We start from the raw sequence: 18098 nt of genomic DNA on the forward strand, positions 1-18098 counted from the left end.
TCCTGGGAAACAGTCTATGGATCGAAAAAAAAGTGACTCCTTGCAGTCCAAGGTTGACCCAGGGCCACTCAACATTGATCATTTACCGGTCTCTTCTCTATTTGAAGAGCCACTTACACCTGGAAGCATTTCCTGTTCTCCCCTCCAGGTAGCTCGCCTCGTCGTGGTGACCAGGTGTGAACTCTCGTCGATCTTCTTCCCTCTGACCCATGCCCAAAAGAAAACGCCCTGGTATATGACGTTTGACTGTTCGTCTTCTTCGGCTGAATCCGTACTGATGTAGACGTTGCCGAGGAAGGCCGACGCGATAACACACTGTACATTGTCAGCAGGTATCCAAGAGACAGATTTGTTGCTTAGGGGCTGTACTAGCACCATGAAGGGGAAGATAGCGACAAAGGCCAAGACGATGCCCTTTTTCGCCCGCCTTCGTAGATCCTCCATCTCTTGCTCACCCATATCAGAGAACTCTGTAAAGTCGTAGCCTGCCGAGTCTCCAAGGTCGCCCACGCCGGCCACGTTGTTCAGCACGGTTGTCATGATCGTCAAGCCTAGCGTACCACCAAATGGGTCCGAGACTTCCATCAGAGAGATGACAGCTGCAATTCTCTTGGGAAAGTATGCCATGCCGTGGAGTGGAACTGGCATTAGTCGAATACCTATACCAACACCTGTCAGCACCATCATGCCGTAGACCGTTGGATCGTGCTCCTTCCACAATGCCCATGCTAGTACGCCAAGGCCTATGGCTTCGACAACGGCCCCAAGCATGATGGGATGCCAAGTCTGACGAGGGGAGTAGTTACACATGAGTATGGCAATAAAGACGCCAGCTAGTAAGTGTTAGTCTCAGTGTCAAGTTAGGGTTGTTGACCAAGATTGAGTCCAGACTCACTTCCCAATCCTGGAACGAAGAACAACAACTGCCGTCCTGCCTCGCTCGGGAGCAGCTGCTTAACCATAGTGAAGTACAGAGTGCAGAAGTAGAGCACCGAGTACATGGCCATCCCGGAAGCAAACGAGGTATAAAATAGCAAGCCAATGTCGCGATTCCTAAGAACCTCCCATGGGATCATGGCCTGTTGCTGTGGGAATTTCTTCTCCAATATTCGACCCGGAGTCATGTAGTATTGCCACAGCACGAATGCACCAATAATGAGGCCGCCAAAGACCAGGGGCACAATGATCGCTGGGCTGTCCCAGGCATATGTTGATCCGGCCCATGTGAAGGCGAGGATGAGTAAACCGAAGCCGAAAAGAGACAATACTTGACCTCCTCTATCAATTGTCTTGAGGCGCTGCTTAAAGGTAGTTCGGCGGCCGGTCTCTGTCGTTTCTTCGAGTTGTGGGATGGGTTGAGGTCCAAGAAGCTCCTTACGGAGAACAACAAACGTGATGATGCAGCCAGCAACTCCGATCGGCAGTGTGATTCCGAAACACCATCGCCAGCTGGTGTTAGTCAGGTAACCTGCATGCTCATATCAGACACTATTCTTTCATGCATTATGACTTCGTACCTCCAATAACAGGCCCGACTGAGTATGAGCTGCCTGCCACCATGGAAAAGATGGACCAGTTCTTGGCATCCTCTTGCAATGATACTTTATCGGCCACGATGGCTCGAACAACTACGTTGATACCAGCGCAGCCTATGCCTTGAAGTGCTCTCCCGAAAAGAAGCATCGGGAATGCGTTGGTCGGAGCACCTGTACATAAAGCACCACCGACGATGGCGATAATCATGCAGGCTTGAATAGATGTGTGTCGGCCAAAAATGTCAGCCATCTGACCCCAGAAAGGAATGAAAGCGGCAGCTGTCAAATTGAAGGATGAGATGATCCAGTTGAGCTGAGACAGTTGATCAAAGTCGTCGGCGATCCATGGCAATGCGCTGGCGATGATGGTAACGTCGAGGGCTGAAATAGCAAAGGGTAGAAAGAGTCCTAGAATGATCTTCCATCTATACTTGAGCTGCTCTCGTCTCTCTGTCTTGCAGGACTGACAAGACTCAGCTGCTTCGTTACCATGGCGGCATTTTCGAGCTTGATCTGGCATTGTGGCTGAAACCGACGGTACTGAAAGCCTGATGCTGTTCCTTTCAAACCTGTGGAAGTGGCATCGGGATAACCAGACGGCAGAGTGGTTATGACCTTTGCAAAGGTTCTATGTGACGCTCCAAAAGTCAAGTGTTGTGAAGTCGTGGACTCTTATGCCCCATCCTCGAAATTACCATGCCGTCTGACGAAAACAAACACTGTCCCCTTGAATCATATTTATCAGGCAGACGCAAATCGACAACAGTTAAGGCCCTTCCGGCATGTTTGGTGGTGGCTATGCTCCAGACAATCAGAAGCTTACAGCTGCTACTATTGGCTGACAGACATCTGCCAAGTGACCAAGCTCTGGGCACAGAGGACGTGGTTGGCCCCTCGTACACATCGTATCAGTCGCCAAGCTCTGGGGCGGATGGTTAAGGCCCGAGCTGACAGCCCTACTGCAACATGAGTGCAAGGCCAAGACGGCTGATGTGTTGGGGGATGAGGCCTCCGTATTTCGGATTCAATACGTATCAACGTTCTGTGACAGGCTTCAATACGTATTAACATTCTGTGACAGGCACCTTATGCTTGCATTTCTAAACCTCATTTCACACTTTCTTTCCATCTCCTTAATGTGCATTGGACTCAAAAGCGTATTCAAGCACTGGCTCATCATGATCGATTTGAGCCGTCTATAGGTTCATCTGATACTTCGGATGCGTTCTGAGCCTCTCTCCGTACTTCATCGTCAGCCAAATCATGGGCATCACTCCCAACGCGATTCCGGCGAGTAAGGTATTGCCCCAGCCCTGATCAAGCTTCTGATACATCTTAGGTCCTGCCAACGGCAAAAGAGCACCGCCCATGCTTCTAAACACTGTCGTCGCAGCCGTTGCACTAGCTGCATGAGCTGGATACGCATCGACCAAATACGACGCGACGGGAATAAAGACGGTGATGACTCCCACTCCGACGAAGAAGGTTCCAAGCAGAGGAACAAACCAATGCACGTAGTACTGCGCCGTCCAGCCGTAGATAATCAAACCCAGAGGAATCATGGCTGTTCCGGGGATCATGGGAGGAAGTCGATATTCGGGCTTCATTTCTCCTCCCTTGGCCATTCTCTTGACGATGGTGTCTGACGCCGTGCCAAAGACGGCAACACCTGCGATTTGGCCAACGCCGAGTCCGAAGTATACAAGTCCAACGTTTGTGACGATTCCATAGCGGGTCTCAAAAACTTCCGTCAGGGTGGTGAACAGCAGGTAGAGGACTCCATACGCAACGGCGGCGAGAAGTGACAGGCCCTGAATTAGGGGAGACAGGGCGAGCATCTTGAGAGGCCTAATGATGTTCATGAAGAAAAACTGAATCGGAGATTGGCTTGGTTCGTTGTTGAGTTGAACTTCGGGAAGGCCAGCCAGTTTTCGTAGCTTCTTGGCTTTCCATCTAAGAACAACAGGTGGATAGGTTTCTCTCAATGTCAACAGGCTGATTCCAAAAGCGACGCCGGCCTATTTCGTAGTCAGCATACATGAGTCAGGACACTGAAGAGTAAGTACTGACCATGATGGTAATTAGCCAAAAGTCCCATCTCCAACCTGCTGCTCTTGACAGATAAGCCCCAACTGCTGGTCCCATGCATGGCCCAAATAATACAGGTAGGTTCATCACGGCCATAGCCTTTCCACGCTCTTCCTGCTTGAAGCAGTCGCCAATAGTGCTGGGTCCGACAGTGAAAGCACATGCACCCACGGTACCAGTCAGAAAGCGAAAGGCAATCAACATGGACATGCTATTTGCCATTGCACACCCAATGTTCATGACAGCGAAGAGGGCAGTGCATGTGTGATAGACGACTAATCGACCGTATAGTTCGCTGCATGGGCCAATGAGCAGGGGGCCGAATGCGTAGCCTAGAAGATAGATTGACACGGCAAAGGAGCCAAGATCCCGATTTGTTGTCTTCATTTCTTTCATGACTTCGTCAATTGCTGGGGCCATCATCGACGAGGCGAATGGTCTGAGAGATCAATTAGTCTTGGCAGAGAAGCACAGACTGAGGGGAACAAACGTCATGAAGCTCAACATGGAAACAGTCAGAGTAATCCTCCATTTCTTCGTCTGCGACCAATTCACTGGCTTGTCTGGGTCGTCGGGGCCGTCCCAATCGATTTCTTCAGACTCGGTGATTTGCGGTGATTCACCCTCGCTGGAATCTCGGCCTGCCTTTTCAACATCATGTTGGGGGTCCGCTGTCGGGGTATTATCTTCCGAAATAGAGAGTCTTCGGGACGTGACAATGGTGATTGAGTTTCTAGTATCGGATTTGAACAACATGCTGGGCGATTGACATCTCAATGGCTCTGGAACGATTGGAGATCTAAACAACAGAGGAAAAATTCAAGATCAAAAGAGCCCCAATCGCTCGGCATCGACCCCCACGAACCCCCATAGCGGAGTCCTGATCCGTAATCAACGAGATAACATTGTCGGTACTGGGTGTGATTATGGTAATTTGCGGGGATTGGATGACGCAAAGAGGGTCTGAAAGCACAACAGGCCCAGGGATTACGCCGCCATCGGATCCGGTATTTCCAGCCGGTAGAGTTGTTTCCGAAGCTATTTGTCATTGTTTTGTTTGTGGATGATGATGTGCTATTATTGAAATATCACGGGGTCTTGTTTTCATTCAGCCACACTACTATCAGCCTCATGTCGTTCGCTCGAGAGCTGCAGAGCAACGAGTTGAAGCATTTGCATGCTTTCTACCATATAGTCTTGAAAGAGTTACCATTAAAGTTTTCGGGGAACCTTGCCTTCTGATTGTTTTCATACCTTATCTTATCCGTACCTTGTTCAGACAAGCAGGAGCAACGTTACAGGTTGAGCTGTCCCGTCCAGCATGAGTCCTGGACCATAGAGACAAATGGGAAGGTCTCCCTTTTTAAATCATTGAAGTAAAAGGTCTTTTGAGAATGAATGATATTAAGGGTGCTGAGTTCTTACCCTCTCGGTATTAATTCAGGCATCGGTCTTCTAGCTCAGTTATCCCTCAAGAGCTGGGCTTCAACTATAATAAAGAACACATTATCAACACATCATAGCATCATATCCCAGCTCTAACACAGTGGCCTTTTTTTTAGTCTTTCTGCTGCCTGCAGTAGAAGACGTTGGTTCAGGCATCGAGGACACGCTCAATGCGTGTTACCAAGCGTGCGGATTGGCCCCAATCTCGAGATACTTGTATATTTACATACTTACATACACATAAACAAATAGTTTTAGTCTTTTTTTGCGTGGGTCTGTTAGACTGGGGTGCAGTCATTGTCCCATTAATAGGCCATCCAGTCACCAAATGAATGCAGGCTTACATTTCATAGTCTGATTGCCAAAAGCTATCCAATGGGCAAAATCACGTCTCAGTATCGAAATAGGTAGCTTGGTGTCAAATCTAATCATAATATTGTTCATGCTAAAGGTATCTAAGACTAAGTAACGAGAAATAACAAACGGATGGCCACCTCCCATGGCCCATCTCCGAACCCCAAAAGCCCTCAACCCTTCATGAAATGGCAGAATTTGTAGGTCAAATCATAATCACTCATGTCGTCCTGGCGCCAATATCGTTTACCTTCCCGACTCCAGCTCCACTTCCTCCGAATTTGCCTTGATAGCCCGCTTCAGCTGGCTCGGGTAACGCCAGAAAAACCACGCCATTGTAAGAGTCATCAATGCCGCGTCAAAGACGTAGACTCCCCATTCAACGCTCAAGAGGTATCCATCACTTCCCATAGCGTACTCGACAACTCGGAAAATGTTTCGCACCATGATCATCATAGATGTGACGTAGAGCATATTGAGGCTCTCTTGCCAGGGAACGTCATATACATCGGCCCCTCCTGCGACGTGCCTTCGGAATCTCGAGTTGAAGATCAGGGCGGTGGCGATAAAGACACCGAAGATCGCAATTTGGAAGATGAGGCCGCCGACGATGATGTTCGAGCCCAGGTTGGGGTCAATGTCAGGGTTGTTTCCAGCTTGGACACGCAGGCCGGCACCGCTAGCTTGGACAATAAAGCTGAAGACATCACCAAAGACGAAAATTCGAGTGAGCCATCGGGGCGCGATGATCGAGAACGGTGCTCCCTTTACGGCTCGCACGACTCTGGCAAGCGTCATGTATAGCGAAGCAGCGAACAGGATAGGAGCCAGGAGCAAAAGAGCTGATTGGAGGACATAAGGCATAAGCGCTCCCGTGCTGTTGTATGCAACTGCTCTGGCTGCGTAACCAATGATTTCAACTGTGGCAGGTGAGTGTCGTGTCGGGGAGATGGGTGGTGGAGAACCTACAGATACCTCCCACAACAAAGGGGATGCAGAACCACATGCGGTGTCGGAACATTTTCCAGGCATGGCCAATAGTCAAGATGCCGAATATGACGACAAAGACGATTGCGGCCGGCAGCGAGGGGACGTACCGCCATAGCGGGTAGCCATTGTGAGTTTCGAGCTTTGGCATGGTGAACGAGGTTGCGAGCGCTTGCGTTGAGTGTCAGTTTCGTGAGCACGGACGCCAATAGAGAGCCAATGAGAATAAAAAGCTTCCACTGGTATCAATGTCCATGGAAAAGGGGTTGTAGGACTTTATACCGCGACCAAAGGTTATCAATTAAGCCTAAACAGATCGCGCGGGGTACGCTGACGCGTATAATTGCGAAAAAGAGCACCATTATCTGGATTTACCGCCAGTTACATGGAACTATCTCATCATGGGTGTGCCCAACCGGTGATTTTTGTCGTGGTCTTGGGGGCTGGATACGTCGGCTGGTCGGATACGTGGAGCCGTGTCCGCGTATAGCATCCCTGTATACACGTATAGCCCTACTCTATTTCTGCCAGCCAATCATCCACGAGATCAAAAGTTGCTGGGAGAAACTCCAACATTCTTTGCGCGTTTGGAGAGTGTCACCTATTTGAAGGTGACATTTTGACCTGTACGAGTGCATCAGAGCCCCTTGTTGCGCGGCCTATTCGTAATGTGTCGCGAGCTACTGTGAAACTGTCATAGAGTTGCAGTGCCTAGGGAGTATGCAGTAACTCGTCCCGGCGGCTTCACTGGGACTCTTCGGGCCTTCGGCGGGATGCGAAAGATCTAACAAAAGCCACGAGGCGTATCTTTTGCGGAGTTGAATGACGGGAAGCGTTGCATACTCCTTGGCGGCATATGCGCTTTAGATCTCGCTGTGGCAACTGTGACACTACAGCGTTTCACGTCAAGCTCAATCAAGACCCATCAACGCCACTCCAAACGTCCAAACGGGCATTGTGTTCCAAAAATACCCCAACGATGAAGCGCCGAGAATGACGAAGCCCTATTTCGATCTTAGCCTGTTAGATGTACGAATATGGGGTGGCGGAATGGGCCGAGTGCCATGGCCCACTCAGCCCAGGGGCTCTTCCGCGTACGTATTGTGCAGAGCTTGCTGCGCGGCAAATTATACGATAAGCCTTCCCCTAAGTAGCCGCATGTTAGCCCATTGTTATATGAACAGCCCGGTCCCTGGAGTTTTAGATTCGTGCTGTGCCTTGCAGATTCACTTCATTCATTATTCTTTTCTGCCGATCTGCATCCCCGTCTTGGACACCGTCGCTCATTATCCACCCCGCGAAGCAGCAAAGAACCAACTTTAGACATTCCTTTCCATTTTCTTTCACGACTCAACCATATTCAGTAACGATGGCAGGCGCAGAAGGAGGATCTGGTGCGAAGCAGGGCTTCACTTTCTACAACTATGATCCGTCGCTTCCGGCCGCCGCTATATTCGTCATTCTCTTCGCTATTTCCACCCTCGTACACATTTGGCAGATGTTCAAGAGCCGAACATGGTATTTTATCCCATTCTTGATCGGCTGTCTCTGTAAGTGTTGCACAACGCCCTAAGAGCTTGATCTTTCAAAGGAGCTAACCCAAGGCGATAGTCGAGGCGGCCGGCTACATCGGACGAGCACTCTCCGCAAAGGAAGCACCAGATTACACAAAGAACCCCTACATCATGCAATCGATTCTCCTGCTGCTCGGCCCCGCCCTCTACGCCGCGTCGATCTACATGGTCTTGGGACGATTGATCGTTCTTCTGGACGCAGGACGGCTCTCTCTCATCCCGCCAAAGTGGCTGACGAAGCTCTTTGTCCTTGGCGATGTGCTGTCCTTCTTCGCCCAGAGCGGCGGCGGTGGCATGCTCGCCACAGCCAAGGACAAGGATAGCGTCAAAAAGGGCGAGAATATCATCGTTGGTGGTTTGATGATACAGATTTTCTTCTTTGGCTTCTTCATGATCGTCACACTCGTTTTCCATATGAGGATCCGGAAAAATCCCACGAATCGATCGGCCACTATCACGACGCCGTGGAAGAAGCTTCTCATGGTTCTCTACGTCACGAGTTTGTTCATTCTGGTTCGATCGGCATTCCGTGTTGCCGAGTATGTTCTCGGAAAAGAGGGCGCTTTGCAATCCAACGAGATTTACATCTATCTCTTCGACGCTACACTCATGGCCTTGGTTTCTTTCTTGTTCAACTGGTTTCATCCCAGCCGAGTCATTAACCCACGGGCTGTCATCAAGAGTCCCTTCGACAACGACCAATATCCCCTTGAGGCTCAATCATTTTCATCTCATGAGAACAACGGTTACCAACGCTACTAAGTGTTTCATTACGGAATTCCGAGGGCTTATGGAATTGATGGGCATGGCAAGCAATAGTTCGACGGGCTGGATAGAAAAGTGTGGACAATGGATTTCGGCCAGATATTGACTGAAGGGCACGATATTTGGGCAACTAGACTTTCAGGGACTAACAGGGTATTTTCTTTTGTGTTGTGGCATTAGCAGTCATATTTCTAGAATTCATTGGCGTCCTTGGCACATCAAGCGTGTTCATGTTCCCCACACAGGCTACGTCTTCCATTCAACCACTATGCATAGTATCGGGATTAAACATCAAGTAAAGGGGAAATTTATTCTAATCCTATGAATAAGAAATCGGAGATACCTGTTCTTCTCTAAGAGGAAAGATGCATTGGGTGCTGATTAGGGAGCCACGTGACGCCGATACATGATAAATCTGCTTATCTTATCTTTTTATCTTAGCGCCATGGCTTATCGGGCGGATTTAAGCCAATCAAGAACATCCGTCAGGACAACAGTGTGGTGCGTGCCCCTCAATACCACCATGGCGCCGAGCAGTTGGACACAACCATGGAGGGATAATTGACCACCATCGAATTCACGTTTCTAACATCAAACAAAATAGAAAAATAGAAAGGGGTTATTTCGAAAATACTACCCTGGTGCCTAGACATAGTTGCCTAGAATGCATGCCTTGAATTTATGGCAATTATTTTCAAGGTATATAGACCTTGAGTCTCGCACTACCCTTGACCAGCAACGCTTTTCATCATTCCACACTTTCCTTTCTCCATTGCACAGTAAGTTTGCACTTTTACTCTCTTCAAAAAATCATGTCAAAGTCCACAGCCGAACCTCAGGTTGACCATGACGTCGCCTTCAGGCATGAGGCCCTGGAGGGATTCCTTGCCGACCTTCATGACGTTTCCAGTCCCAAAGATAAACAAGAACTCTTAACTTCTATTCAAAGTTTTGCGTTCCAGTTTCTAAAGGATACCTCCAACAAAGCGCTGACTCTACGCGAAGAAGTTGATCAAGGTCTTCAAGTCCTCTGGCGCATGTTCATCGAGACGGCCAAGGTCTTGGAAAAGGATGACCCTTTTCATGACAAGCTTGTGCTTCTTCTACTTTGGACAAAGGAGTTTGACCAGCTTTACAAGGACTTGCATCCTTCCGACAGTGCCAAGGCTTCTTGGGAGTCGTACGGCTTTGCCGACAGTCTGCAGGAAGCGTGGGAGCATACTCTGGAGAGCGGCACGTCCTCCAAACTGTGCAGCCTCGCCACTTTCTCTACCAAGACGCTATCAGCTGGGGTCTGTCAAGACTCTCTAGCATTGACGGCCCTCTGGTATCTGCGCGAGACTCTAGAGAAGAGCGATGAGACAGTGACCGCAAGTCTCCTCCCAGCAGCCGTGATTTGGGTGGACGAATGTTGTCACAGGCTTCTCACGTTCTCTATTCTTGGTCGTTCCTATGAGGCTCATCCAAGATCCAATTTGTCCGCTTGTCGAACACTCGCCCAAGCTCAAGGCGTCAACCAGTCTGGCTTTGGTCTCAAGCGATGGCTTTTCTGGAGAGAGCGCTTCCAGTATCTTTCTCACAGCGAAGGCTCCAACGTCGCCAAGGAAGCCAAGAGAGGCTTCATGGCCATGATCAACTGTGGTCGTGACTTGGATTACGAGGTACCGGGCGAAGCTAGGTTTGCAGAGAGACTTCAGAAGACTATGTGGGAAGCCCTCGTTGAGAGCGGGAAGGAGAGTCTAGGCGGTGATGAGATTGATATCAACGTGAACTGGGTGGATTAAATAGATTGAGAAGTACGCTGAGGATCGGCCAAGGTATCCACTGATTTCAACTGGTTGTCAACTAAATTCTGTTTGTCTGATTTGGGACTGCCGTTTCGGACTATTTCACTGCCATCGGAGTTCGTGACGGTACCAAGCGAGGGCTCAAGTGAGTGGATATTGGGATACAAATTAGCTAGACTGCTCTTTGGCTGCCTTCCATTCCTTCAGCACTGCCAGTGGCTTCTCGCATCCATGGTCCTCGGCAACGTACTCAGCGTCAGCGCCCTCCATATTCTTGATATTGGGATCTGCTCCCTTCTCCAACAACCACCTCACCACTGCCTCACCATTTGACTTGGACGCTGCATAGCATATCGGAGTACCCAAGTGATGAGCGTGGTGCGGTATGTCAGTATCCATGGCGTTCACGTCCAACTTGACTTCCTCAATAAGGAAGCGAAGCATCTCCAACTTTGCCCTTTTCCGTTCCGCTTCCTTGCTTCCTGTTGATCCTGCAGAATCCACAATGCTATCGTCTTCCAGCTTTGGGTCCACTCCAAGGGCTGCAGCTGCTCCGGCTGCAAGGTGAAGCGTTCTTCTGCCGAGACGGGCACCCCGTTCCTGAAGATATTTGAACGTGGAGACAGATCCTCGGAGAGCACAAGTCTCTAGTAGAGGAGCTGGTTGGGGATATATTTCGTATTCGTACTCTCCACCGTCAACGCGAGCGCCGCGGCCGACAAGCCAAGTGATGATGTCCTGGTCGTGACAAGCCAGATCTACGAGACGTCGACATCTGTCGGTAGGCCCGCGCGGCGCTTGCTGGTTAATGTCCCACCCATGGGCGGTGAGCAATTCCACAAGGTGAATAGAAAACTTGGACCAGACTTTGGTAGGGGACAACGATGTCAAAGGTACAGACTCCTGCTCCAGCAGGTATTTCACCAGATCAAGTTTCCCATCTTCCACACAGGCTGATAGTGCGGAGGCCAGAAATTTCTCGTAAGAGGAGTTTCGTGGGGGATTTGACAGCGCGATCTGGAGAGCCTGAGCCAGATGAGGAATGGAGTTGTGTTCAATGGCCTCATCCAAGACATCGCGAGGGTTTGGCGGGCGCTGATGTCGGGAAGACATGGTGGGAGCCGGTGGTAGAGTTGGGCGGTTGTGTGAACCAACAGTGGCCGTGTGAGAAGGTGTAGGTGAGTGATCTCAGTTCCGTGAGATGGATTTCTTCAATGACAGATGCATTCAACCAGAGCTGGAGCGATGACGACTTGTCGATAGCGTGCATTCAAAGGAAACAGCGGTGCCTGTCGATCGGATCGAGGAGGATGCACTAACCAGTTAGCGCTTACAGACCAAGATTACAGGAGAACGCAGGGCGTCTGTGAGACGTTGCAGATTAAGGCTCAAGTCAGCCTTACGCGTTCACGTCAACAACTTGGTCCAAGGCGCGTAAATCCCTGTATCCTAATGCTTCAGCCCTAGCGATAAAGCTGGGGCCCGGATGCTCCGAAGGAGCTGCTCCACGGAGTCGTTCAATGAGCAATGCAGGATACAGTGCGTCGACCCAGCTGCATTTCGAAAGCATGAGTTTGTTGCACGGAATGACGAAATTGGCAAGCCAGGAAGATGCGCGGATTTGGGCCTACTCCCAGCATGCTGTCCTCCGCCGAGCCAAACCAACGTTCAAGGCGAGCAGAAGAACCCGCCTAATGCCATTAAGCTTGAATTCAGAATTCTGTCTTTCAAAAATCTCCTAGCCTTCTGTCAGCTCCCGCAGGCAGGGCTGTGCCGCGTTCTGTGGGGATGCCCGGCTCAACATGAAACAGGAGGAAGCTAGAATGCAACCCCAAACCCAAGCTGAGATGAAGGATGGCGAGATCAAGAGTCCGATCTGATGCTCGACCAACCCTGATCGTCACTTGTGATTTCCGGCGCTTACGGAACGCTCAGTGCATCATAAGACGACTGCCGGTGGCACACAAACGTGTTGGGATCATCTCTGCAGGATCCTTGAAGTTACAGCTTATCTTTCCCATGCAAGCTAGTTTTTTCGGGGCTAATTAAACTGTTCCACAGAATCTTCTCCGCAGTTTGATATGGGCGGCTCACCAATTCATATGGTTGGCCTGTGTCCATCAATCAAGAGGAAACAGGGCTGTACCTCGAAGGATCCGATAGAGCATAATGCATTTAAGAAAACAACAACGAAAGTCCCGAGACCCAGGGCATGGGTAAACTAAAGCCTACGGAGTAAATGTCCGATAAATACAAATGGTTCGCATCGAGGCCTGTTGGTTCGTCTCTTCTTGGCCAGCCCTATCCATCGAGGAGCAACCAACACATTCCTTTGAGAGCGTCGGATCTCGCTCTTCACAATGGCTCCTCTGTCACTCATTTTGTTATCGCTCGCTGCCTCGACCCAGGCCAGTCCTCTTTGGGGCATGGCTAAGCGTCAGGATAACCAGCAGCTCTGCGGCAACCCCGATGTCACGCCTGCTGCGAGTCTCGTGGTGCCTGGTGCCCAAGGAGACGTAATTTTCACTCCGTCCCAAGTTGAAGACACTGCTCTCTGGACGATCCCTACGCCAACAACTATCTCGGAGACTGAGACTATCTATCCCTTTGGATATGTCTGGGTTCCCTCTGATCCTGCGGCCCAAGAGGTCCCGGCTCTGCCTACAGTCGATGTCCCCTACCCTCTGCCCGAGGGTGCTTCGGATACTCTGTGCAATGCTGAAGTGCCTACCACTACCACAGTTCCTCCAGTCATTCCCACCACCTCTGATGGTCCTGTTGAAGACTTGGCCGAGCGTCAAACCCCTGTCACCCCCGTGGAGGAGTCGAGCACCATTCCTCCGATCATTCCTTCCTCGTCCGAAGCTCCGGTTGAGGATACGGTTAAGCCTGCAACTCCTACCACTTCCGTAGAGGAGTCGAGTACCGTCCCGCCCTTGGTTCCTACTACAAATACCGAGCCCGTCGAGGTCCCAAACACACCTAGTAGCGCTCCATCCAAGGAAGAGTCGACTACTGAGATTCCTCCTGTCCTGTCCACCACATTTTCCGACAACACCGAAGTGGTGAACACACCCGCGTCAACTGAAGAGACTACCACAACCGAGGATCCTGCCAATGCCGAGACAACAACTACTGAGGGCAGTTCTACCGAGACTACGGAGGAACCGGCCGAGACTACAACCACGACCGAAGGGCCTGTGACGAATGAGGAGACCACTACAACTAAAGTCACGAGCACTGAGACAACAACCGAACAGACTCAGGAGACCACGACTCCTTTGGTTGGCGAGTCCACCACTGAAAGCACCACAGCAGGAGAGACTACGGTAGAGACCACTACTAGTGAGGAGCTCAACACCGAGGGAACCACTACTGAAGCATCCACAACCCAGACCCTCGTCGACGAGACCACCACGACTGACAAGCCGGCTGAGGAGACCACAACCGAGGGAGATGTTACCACTACCGAGGAACGTCCTGATGAAACCACCACCACTGAGGAGAGTCCTGACGAGACTACCACTGAGGAACAACAGCCTGGCGAAACCACTACTGATGATGAGCCCGTCACCACCGACAAGCCGGATGTAACCACTGGATTCCCTAAGTTTGATCCACCAACCACAACAGTCAGCGGCCCCGAGGCTACTGAAGATGCCACAGATGCTGGCCCCATCATCCTTGCCCTCTGGTCAAACAGAGACATGATCAAGGATGAGGAAAAGAAAGAAGAGTACATCAAGAAGACCGAGGAAACTCGAGACGATATTGTCCTTCTCTGGACCAACTTTGATGTCAAGCCTGAGATCCCTGAGGAGTGTGGCAAGACAGCTCTGAAGAAGAGAAGTCTTATCTCGGGTGTTCTCGACCTTCTTGATGATGCTGCCAAGCTTATTGGTTGCGCGACCAAGGTTGTGGAGAACTTGGTTGAGAACGTCAAGCTTCCTGATCCTCCTATTGATGTCATCGAGACTCTCACCGATACTCTCAAAGAGATCTCTGAGAAGCTCGAGGAGGAGAAAGAGGAGGAAGAGAAGGAAACCGACGAGATCTCCACGACAGATGAGGTCCCCAGCACAACCGAAGAGCCTCCTAGCACGACTGAGGAGCCCACAACTACAACTACCAGCTGCGTTGAGACTGGAGTTGAGAGCTGCACTCAGACAGTATACCTCTCGACTTCATTCTTCAAGGATGGAGATGCTGACACTTCTACCGTCAAGACTGTCACAACTGAAGACTGCGTCACCATCACCCAGTGCGATGCTGAGCCTACCACCGAAGTCACCACTGTAACAACTGCAACCTCAACCAGTGCATCTGACATTGTCTGCGACGTCAACTGCTCTCAATGCAACCCCCAGAAGCGATGGGAGCAGCCTACGCTAACTCCTCAGGAGCGTCGTGACCGACGATGGCTAGTCAAGCGCATGGATAACATGGACCAGCCCAAGTATGACACTGATGAGAAGAAGGACTCTTATATCCGTCGACAGACGGGTGAAATCTCTGAGAGATTGGACTGGAACACTGTGTCCACTAATGTTGTGTCTGTTGATGCAGCTTGGGAGGATTTCCCCTTTGGTCTGCATGTTGAGGGTCTCATTGGGTATGTCAACCTGAAACTGTTTGCTGACTCGTTGCTGACTTTCTTCTAGCTGCACTGGAGTGACTATTGCCTCTGATAAAGGTGGATGGCTTGCTCACTTTGTAAGTTCACCCTCTATGGCTTGACAAATACTTGGTCACAAGAGACGAAGAACTAACGGCGTGTATAGATGGAGCCGGGATTCTTCTACGACGAGAAGAAGCCAGAGGATGATTCTGTCAACAATGGCCGCAAGGACCTCTGGGATGAGATGATGGACCAGCTCCGAGACCAACCCGCCGAGGGAAGAACGGTTTCTCCTAAGTTCACGCCCCCATCTCGTCTCGCTGGCGATGACGGTATTCTCTCGGCCGACTCCAACGTCCAAATCTTTGTCCAAGTGCCTCGAACTCGAGACTCGACCTTTGAGAACCCCACCCTCCTTTATCAGAGCCGTGTCGATGAGCTTATTGGCTACTTGAACGGCGATGGTGCTCCTTTTGCAGGCGCCGAGGTCATCATCAAGACTTATGTCAAGCCACCTCCTGAGGACGAGGAGTCTGATGAGGATCGCGAGGCTCGAGAGAAGTCTGCTCGTGGTATCATGTTCATTGAGTACGACGATATGCAGATCAACTGGGAGACTAACGAGATGTCTGATCCCCCGGACCGTATGTGGCGCGTCTGGTCAGAGCGCAGCTACTACGAGCGCCGCATGACCGAGGAAGAAGAGGCTAGTCCTACTTGTGCCCGCCATGAGGATGAGGCTGCTGGTATGGATCCTCAGTTTGCCAAGGACTTGGCCAAGAAGTTCTGCGAGGACAGCGACGTCAATTTTGACGATAATGCTGAGCTTCAGCTTGGAGGAGGCGACTTGGATCCTACAAAGGACCTTGATGCTGACATCAAGTTCACCTTTGAGAAGAAGGACGGGCAGTGCTCCAAGACTTGCACCGAGATCTACGAGCAGATGGTTTCGAGCTGTGAGTAACTGCATTGGATATAACCGCGGACATTGTACTAACACTCCCAATAGGCCAGTACAACAGTCACCTTTACACCGGCAAGGCCGAGTTCGATCTAGGCTGTGGCAAGTATACCATGGATACGATCCCGGTTGAGAAAGAAGACCCTGAGCCTGAACCCGAGCCCGTCCCCGAAGAAACCAACAACTGCGCCGATCCCACCGTCTACACCAAGTTCTCCCTTGATCAGGCAGAGGAAGCCATCAAAGATTTCTGTGGCCACAACATCGAGCTCCCTCTAGCCGCTCAACCCGTCTTCAAGACTTACAAGATGGACGGCGTGACACTTCAACTCATCACTCAGTACTCCCAGCAAGGTCAGGATGGCTGCAACAAGCCCGCTGACGGTCAACGGCACCCCGAACTGTCCCAGTCAGACTGTGAGGCCAAGTTCAACAGTGCAGTGAACAACTGTAATACAGACACCACGTCTGAGAAGTTTGGACAGAAGCCGTTTGTGTGGAACAGTCCTAATGGCTGCATTGACTTTTACATCTATGGTGATGGAGAGGACTGGGACTGTGAGGGTCTGGGAACGATTCCTGTGCAGTGCCGGACTGGGCCTGGACCTATCAAGCTAGACTAAGTGGTTCAGTGCAGCTTACATAGGGTTAAACTTCTTGTATATCAACAATAATTGTATTTTAGATCACCAAAAATTGACTGTACAAAGCAGTTCGGCCTCTTACCACTATTTGCTCTGACCATGTACTCAGATTCCTTGCACATTCGGCTTGCCTGCTGAAAGTTCTGGGCTCTTCTTTGCAACACAGACCCAGGCGATCATATCAATGGCACCCATCTCCTTCTGCAGCGAAGTGAGTTGCTCTCCCAGAGTCGTCTACTATATAGACGTTGCCTCGGGGTACTATCATGTAACGGGTTCCAGAACGACGAGCTGAGCGCTTCCACAATCCTATCAGCACTTCCCTTATGCCAGGCCGTCTTCTCCACCGTGACTTGCATGTCGCCGGTCCTGAAACCTTCAGCTTGCACTGTTGAGACGAGCCTCTCCTTTGCATCCCATCCGTTGTCTGTAGGCGAGAAGAAGTGGGGAGCCCCAGCGGCCGCATTTGCATCTGTCACAAGCTTCGGAACACCAGCATGGTTCCATGTAGCGAAGACGGCATAGCCTTCTGGTTTGAGCACTCGGTAGACCTCTTTCGTACAGTGTACACCATCGGGCACGTACATGAGGCCAAAGTTCATAAAGACCAAGTCGAACTGACTGGCGGAGATGCCGCTAAGATCTTGCGCTTCCTAGACTCTGGAGAACACTATGCTCCACGATTTGGCATCTGCTTTGGCCCGGTAGAGCTTCACCATGCCAGGAGCAATGTCCAAACCAAGCACAGTCGGTGGGGGGTCACGGCCTCGCGAAATGGCATCTTCAATAATGAGGCTCGTAACTTCACCGCTTCCACAGGCCAAGTTAAGTACTCGGCTATGGGAGTTAAGAGGGGGGTTTTCTTGAGTGCAGCAAATGTTATTTTGCGGTTGACAGTGTGGGCGAGCTTGGCGTACTCGGAAGCGCCATGGTCAAAATCGCCTTGAGGCATGATGTGGTGTTTTTTTTGCTTGGTACATTCAACAACCATTACTTACTAGACATTTTGCCTGTTATGTATCCGGGAATATTGGCCTCGTAACCTCATGAGATCGAGTCTCACTTCACAACTTGCATGACGACTTGACCCGATATGAAAAAAAAAAAACCCCGACCACGGGCCAACTCCATTTACGCGCAGAGGACAAGAGCGCGCCAATGATGAGGACTTAGGTGGGCAGTGATTCGATAGGAGTCGGGCATATTTGTAGTTATTCCGAGAGGATGCCGCAACAGCAGTAGTTCTGCAGAAATCTCGAACTCCAGCGGTAGTGAGTGTTGTTGCACTCACAGAGAGGATGGATTCCCTCACCCCGAGGCCCTGTGATCAGACTCTAGC

General features: G+C 50.6%; 7 protein-coding genes across 7 annotated transcripts; 3 read left to right on the top strand and 4 right to left on the bottom strand.

Moving 5' to 3' along the window:
- Nucleotides 1-78: 78 nt before the first annotated feature.
- On the bottom strand, nucleotides 79-2055 carry LRP88_14836 (uncharacterized protein; the record flags this gene model as incomplete). The annotated part of the gene is made up of 5 exons (XM_083251170.1): nucleotides 79-315; nucleotides 370-438; nucleotides 511-833; nucleotides 896-1475; nucleotides 1528-2055. The coding sequence occupies 5 exons, from the start codon at nucleotides 2053-2055 to the stop codon at nucleotides 79-81; spliced, it is 1737 nt and encodes a 578-aa protein (XP_083093205.1).
- A 676-nt stretch (nucleotides 2056-2731) lies between these two features.
- Nucleotides 2732-4379, bottom strand: LRP88_14837 (MFS transporter; the record flags this gene model as incomplete). Its single annotated transcript, XM_083251171.1, has 3 exons — nucleotides 2732-3553; nucleotides 3606-4062; nucleotides 4114-4379. 3 exons carry the CDS (start codon nucleotides 4377-4379, stop codon nucleotides 2732-2734), a joined length of 1545 nt encoding a protein of 514 aa, XP_083093206.1.
- Nucleotides 4380-5669: 1290 nt separating this feature from the next.
- On the bottom strand, nucleotides 5670-6561 carry LRP88_14838 (RTA1 domain-containing protein; the record flags this gene model as incomplete). Its single annotated transcript, XM_083251172.1, has 2 exons — nucleotides 5670-6343; nucleotides 6393-6561. 2 exons carry the CDS (start codon nucleotides 6559-6561, stop codon nucleotides 5670-5672), a joined length of 843 nt encoding a protein of 280 aa, XP_083093207.1.
- A 1218-nt stretch (nucleotides 6562-7779) lies between these two features.
- LRP88_14839 (RTA1 like protein-domain-containing protein) lies at nucleotides 7780-8746 on the top strand (the record flags this gene model as incomplete). Its single annotated transcript, XM_083251173.1, has 2 exons — nucleotides 7780-7960; nucleotides 8022-8746. The coding sequence occupies 2 exons, from the start codon at nucleotides 7780-7782 to the stop codon at nucleotides 8744-8746; spliced, it is 906 nt and encodes a 301-aa protein (XP_083093208.1).
- Nucleotides 8747-9561: 815 nt separating this feature from the next.
- LRP88_14840 (DUF3632 domain-containing protein) lies at nucleotides 9562-10533 on the top strand (the record flags this gene model as incomplete). Its single annotated transcript, XM_083251174.1, has 1 exon — nucleotides 9562-10533. The coding sequence occupies one exon, from the start codon at nucleotides 9562-9564 to the stop codon at nucleotides 10531-10533; it is 972 nt and encodes a 323-aa protein (XP_083093209.1).
- A 171-nt stretch (nucleotides 10534-10704) lies between these two features.
- LRP88_14841 (uncharacterized protein) lies at nucleotides 10705-11649 on the bottom strand (the record flags this gene model as incomplete). The annotated part of the gene is made up of 1 exon (XM_083251175.1): nucleotides 10705-11649. One exon carries the CDS (start codon nucleotides 11647-11649, stop codon nucleotides 10705-10707), a length of 945 nt encoding a protein of 314 aa, XP_083093210.1.
- Nucleotides 11650-12896: 1247 nt separating this feature from the next.
- LRP88_14842 (uncharacterized protein) lies at nucleotides 12897-16738 on the top strand (the record flags this gene model as incomplete). The annotated part of the gene is made up of 4 exons (XM_083251176.1): nucleotides 12897-15148; nucleotides 15198-15249; nucleotides 15318-16110; nucleotides 16164-16738. 4 exons carry the CDS (start codon nucleotides 12897-12899, stop codon nucleotides 16736-16738), a joined length of 3672 nt encoding a protein of 1223 aa, XP_083093211.1.
- Between the last annotated feature and the right edge of the window lie 1360 nt (nucleotides 16739-18098).

Source organism: Fusarium phalaenopsidis, assembly GCF_050370095.1.
Source record: "Fusarium phalaenopsidis strain FUZ10S chromosome Unknown contig_32376, whole genome shotgun sequence".
NCBI classification, from domain to species: domain Eukaryota; kingdom Fungi; phylum Ascomycota; class Sordariomycetes; order Hypocreales; family Nectriaceae; genus Fusarium; species Fusarium phalaenopsidis.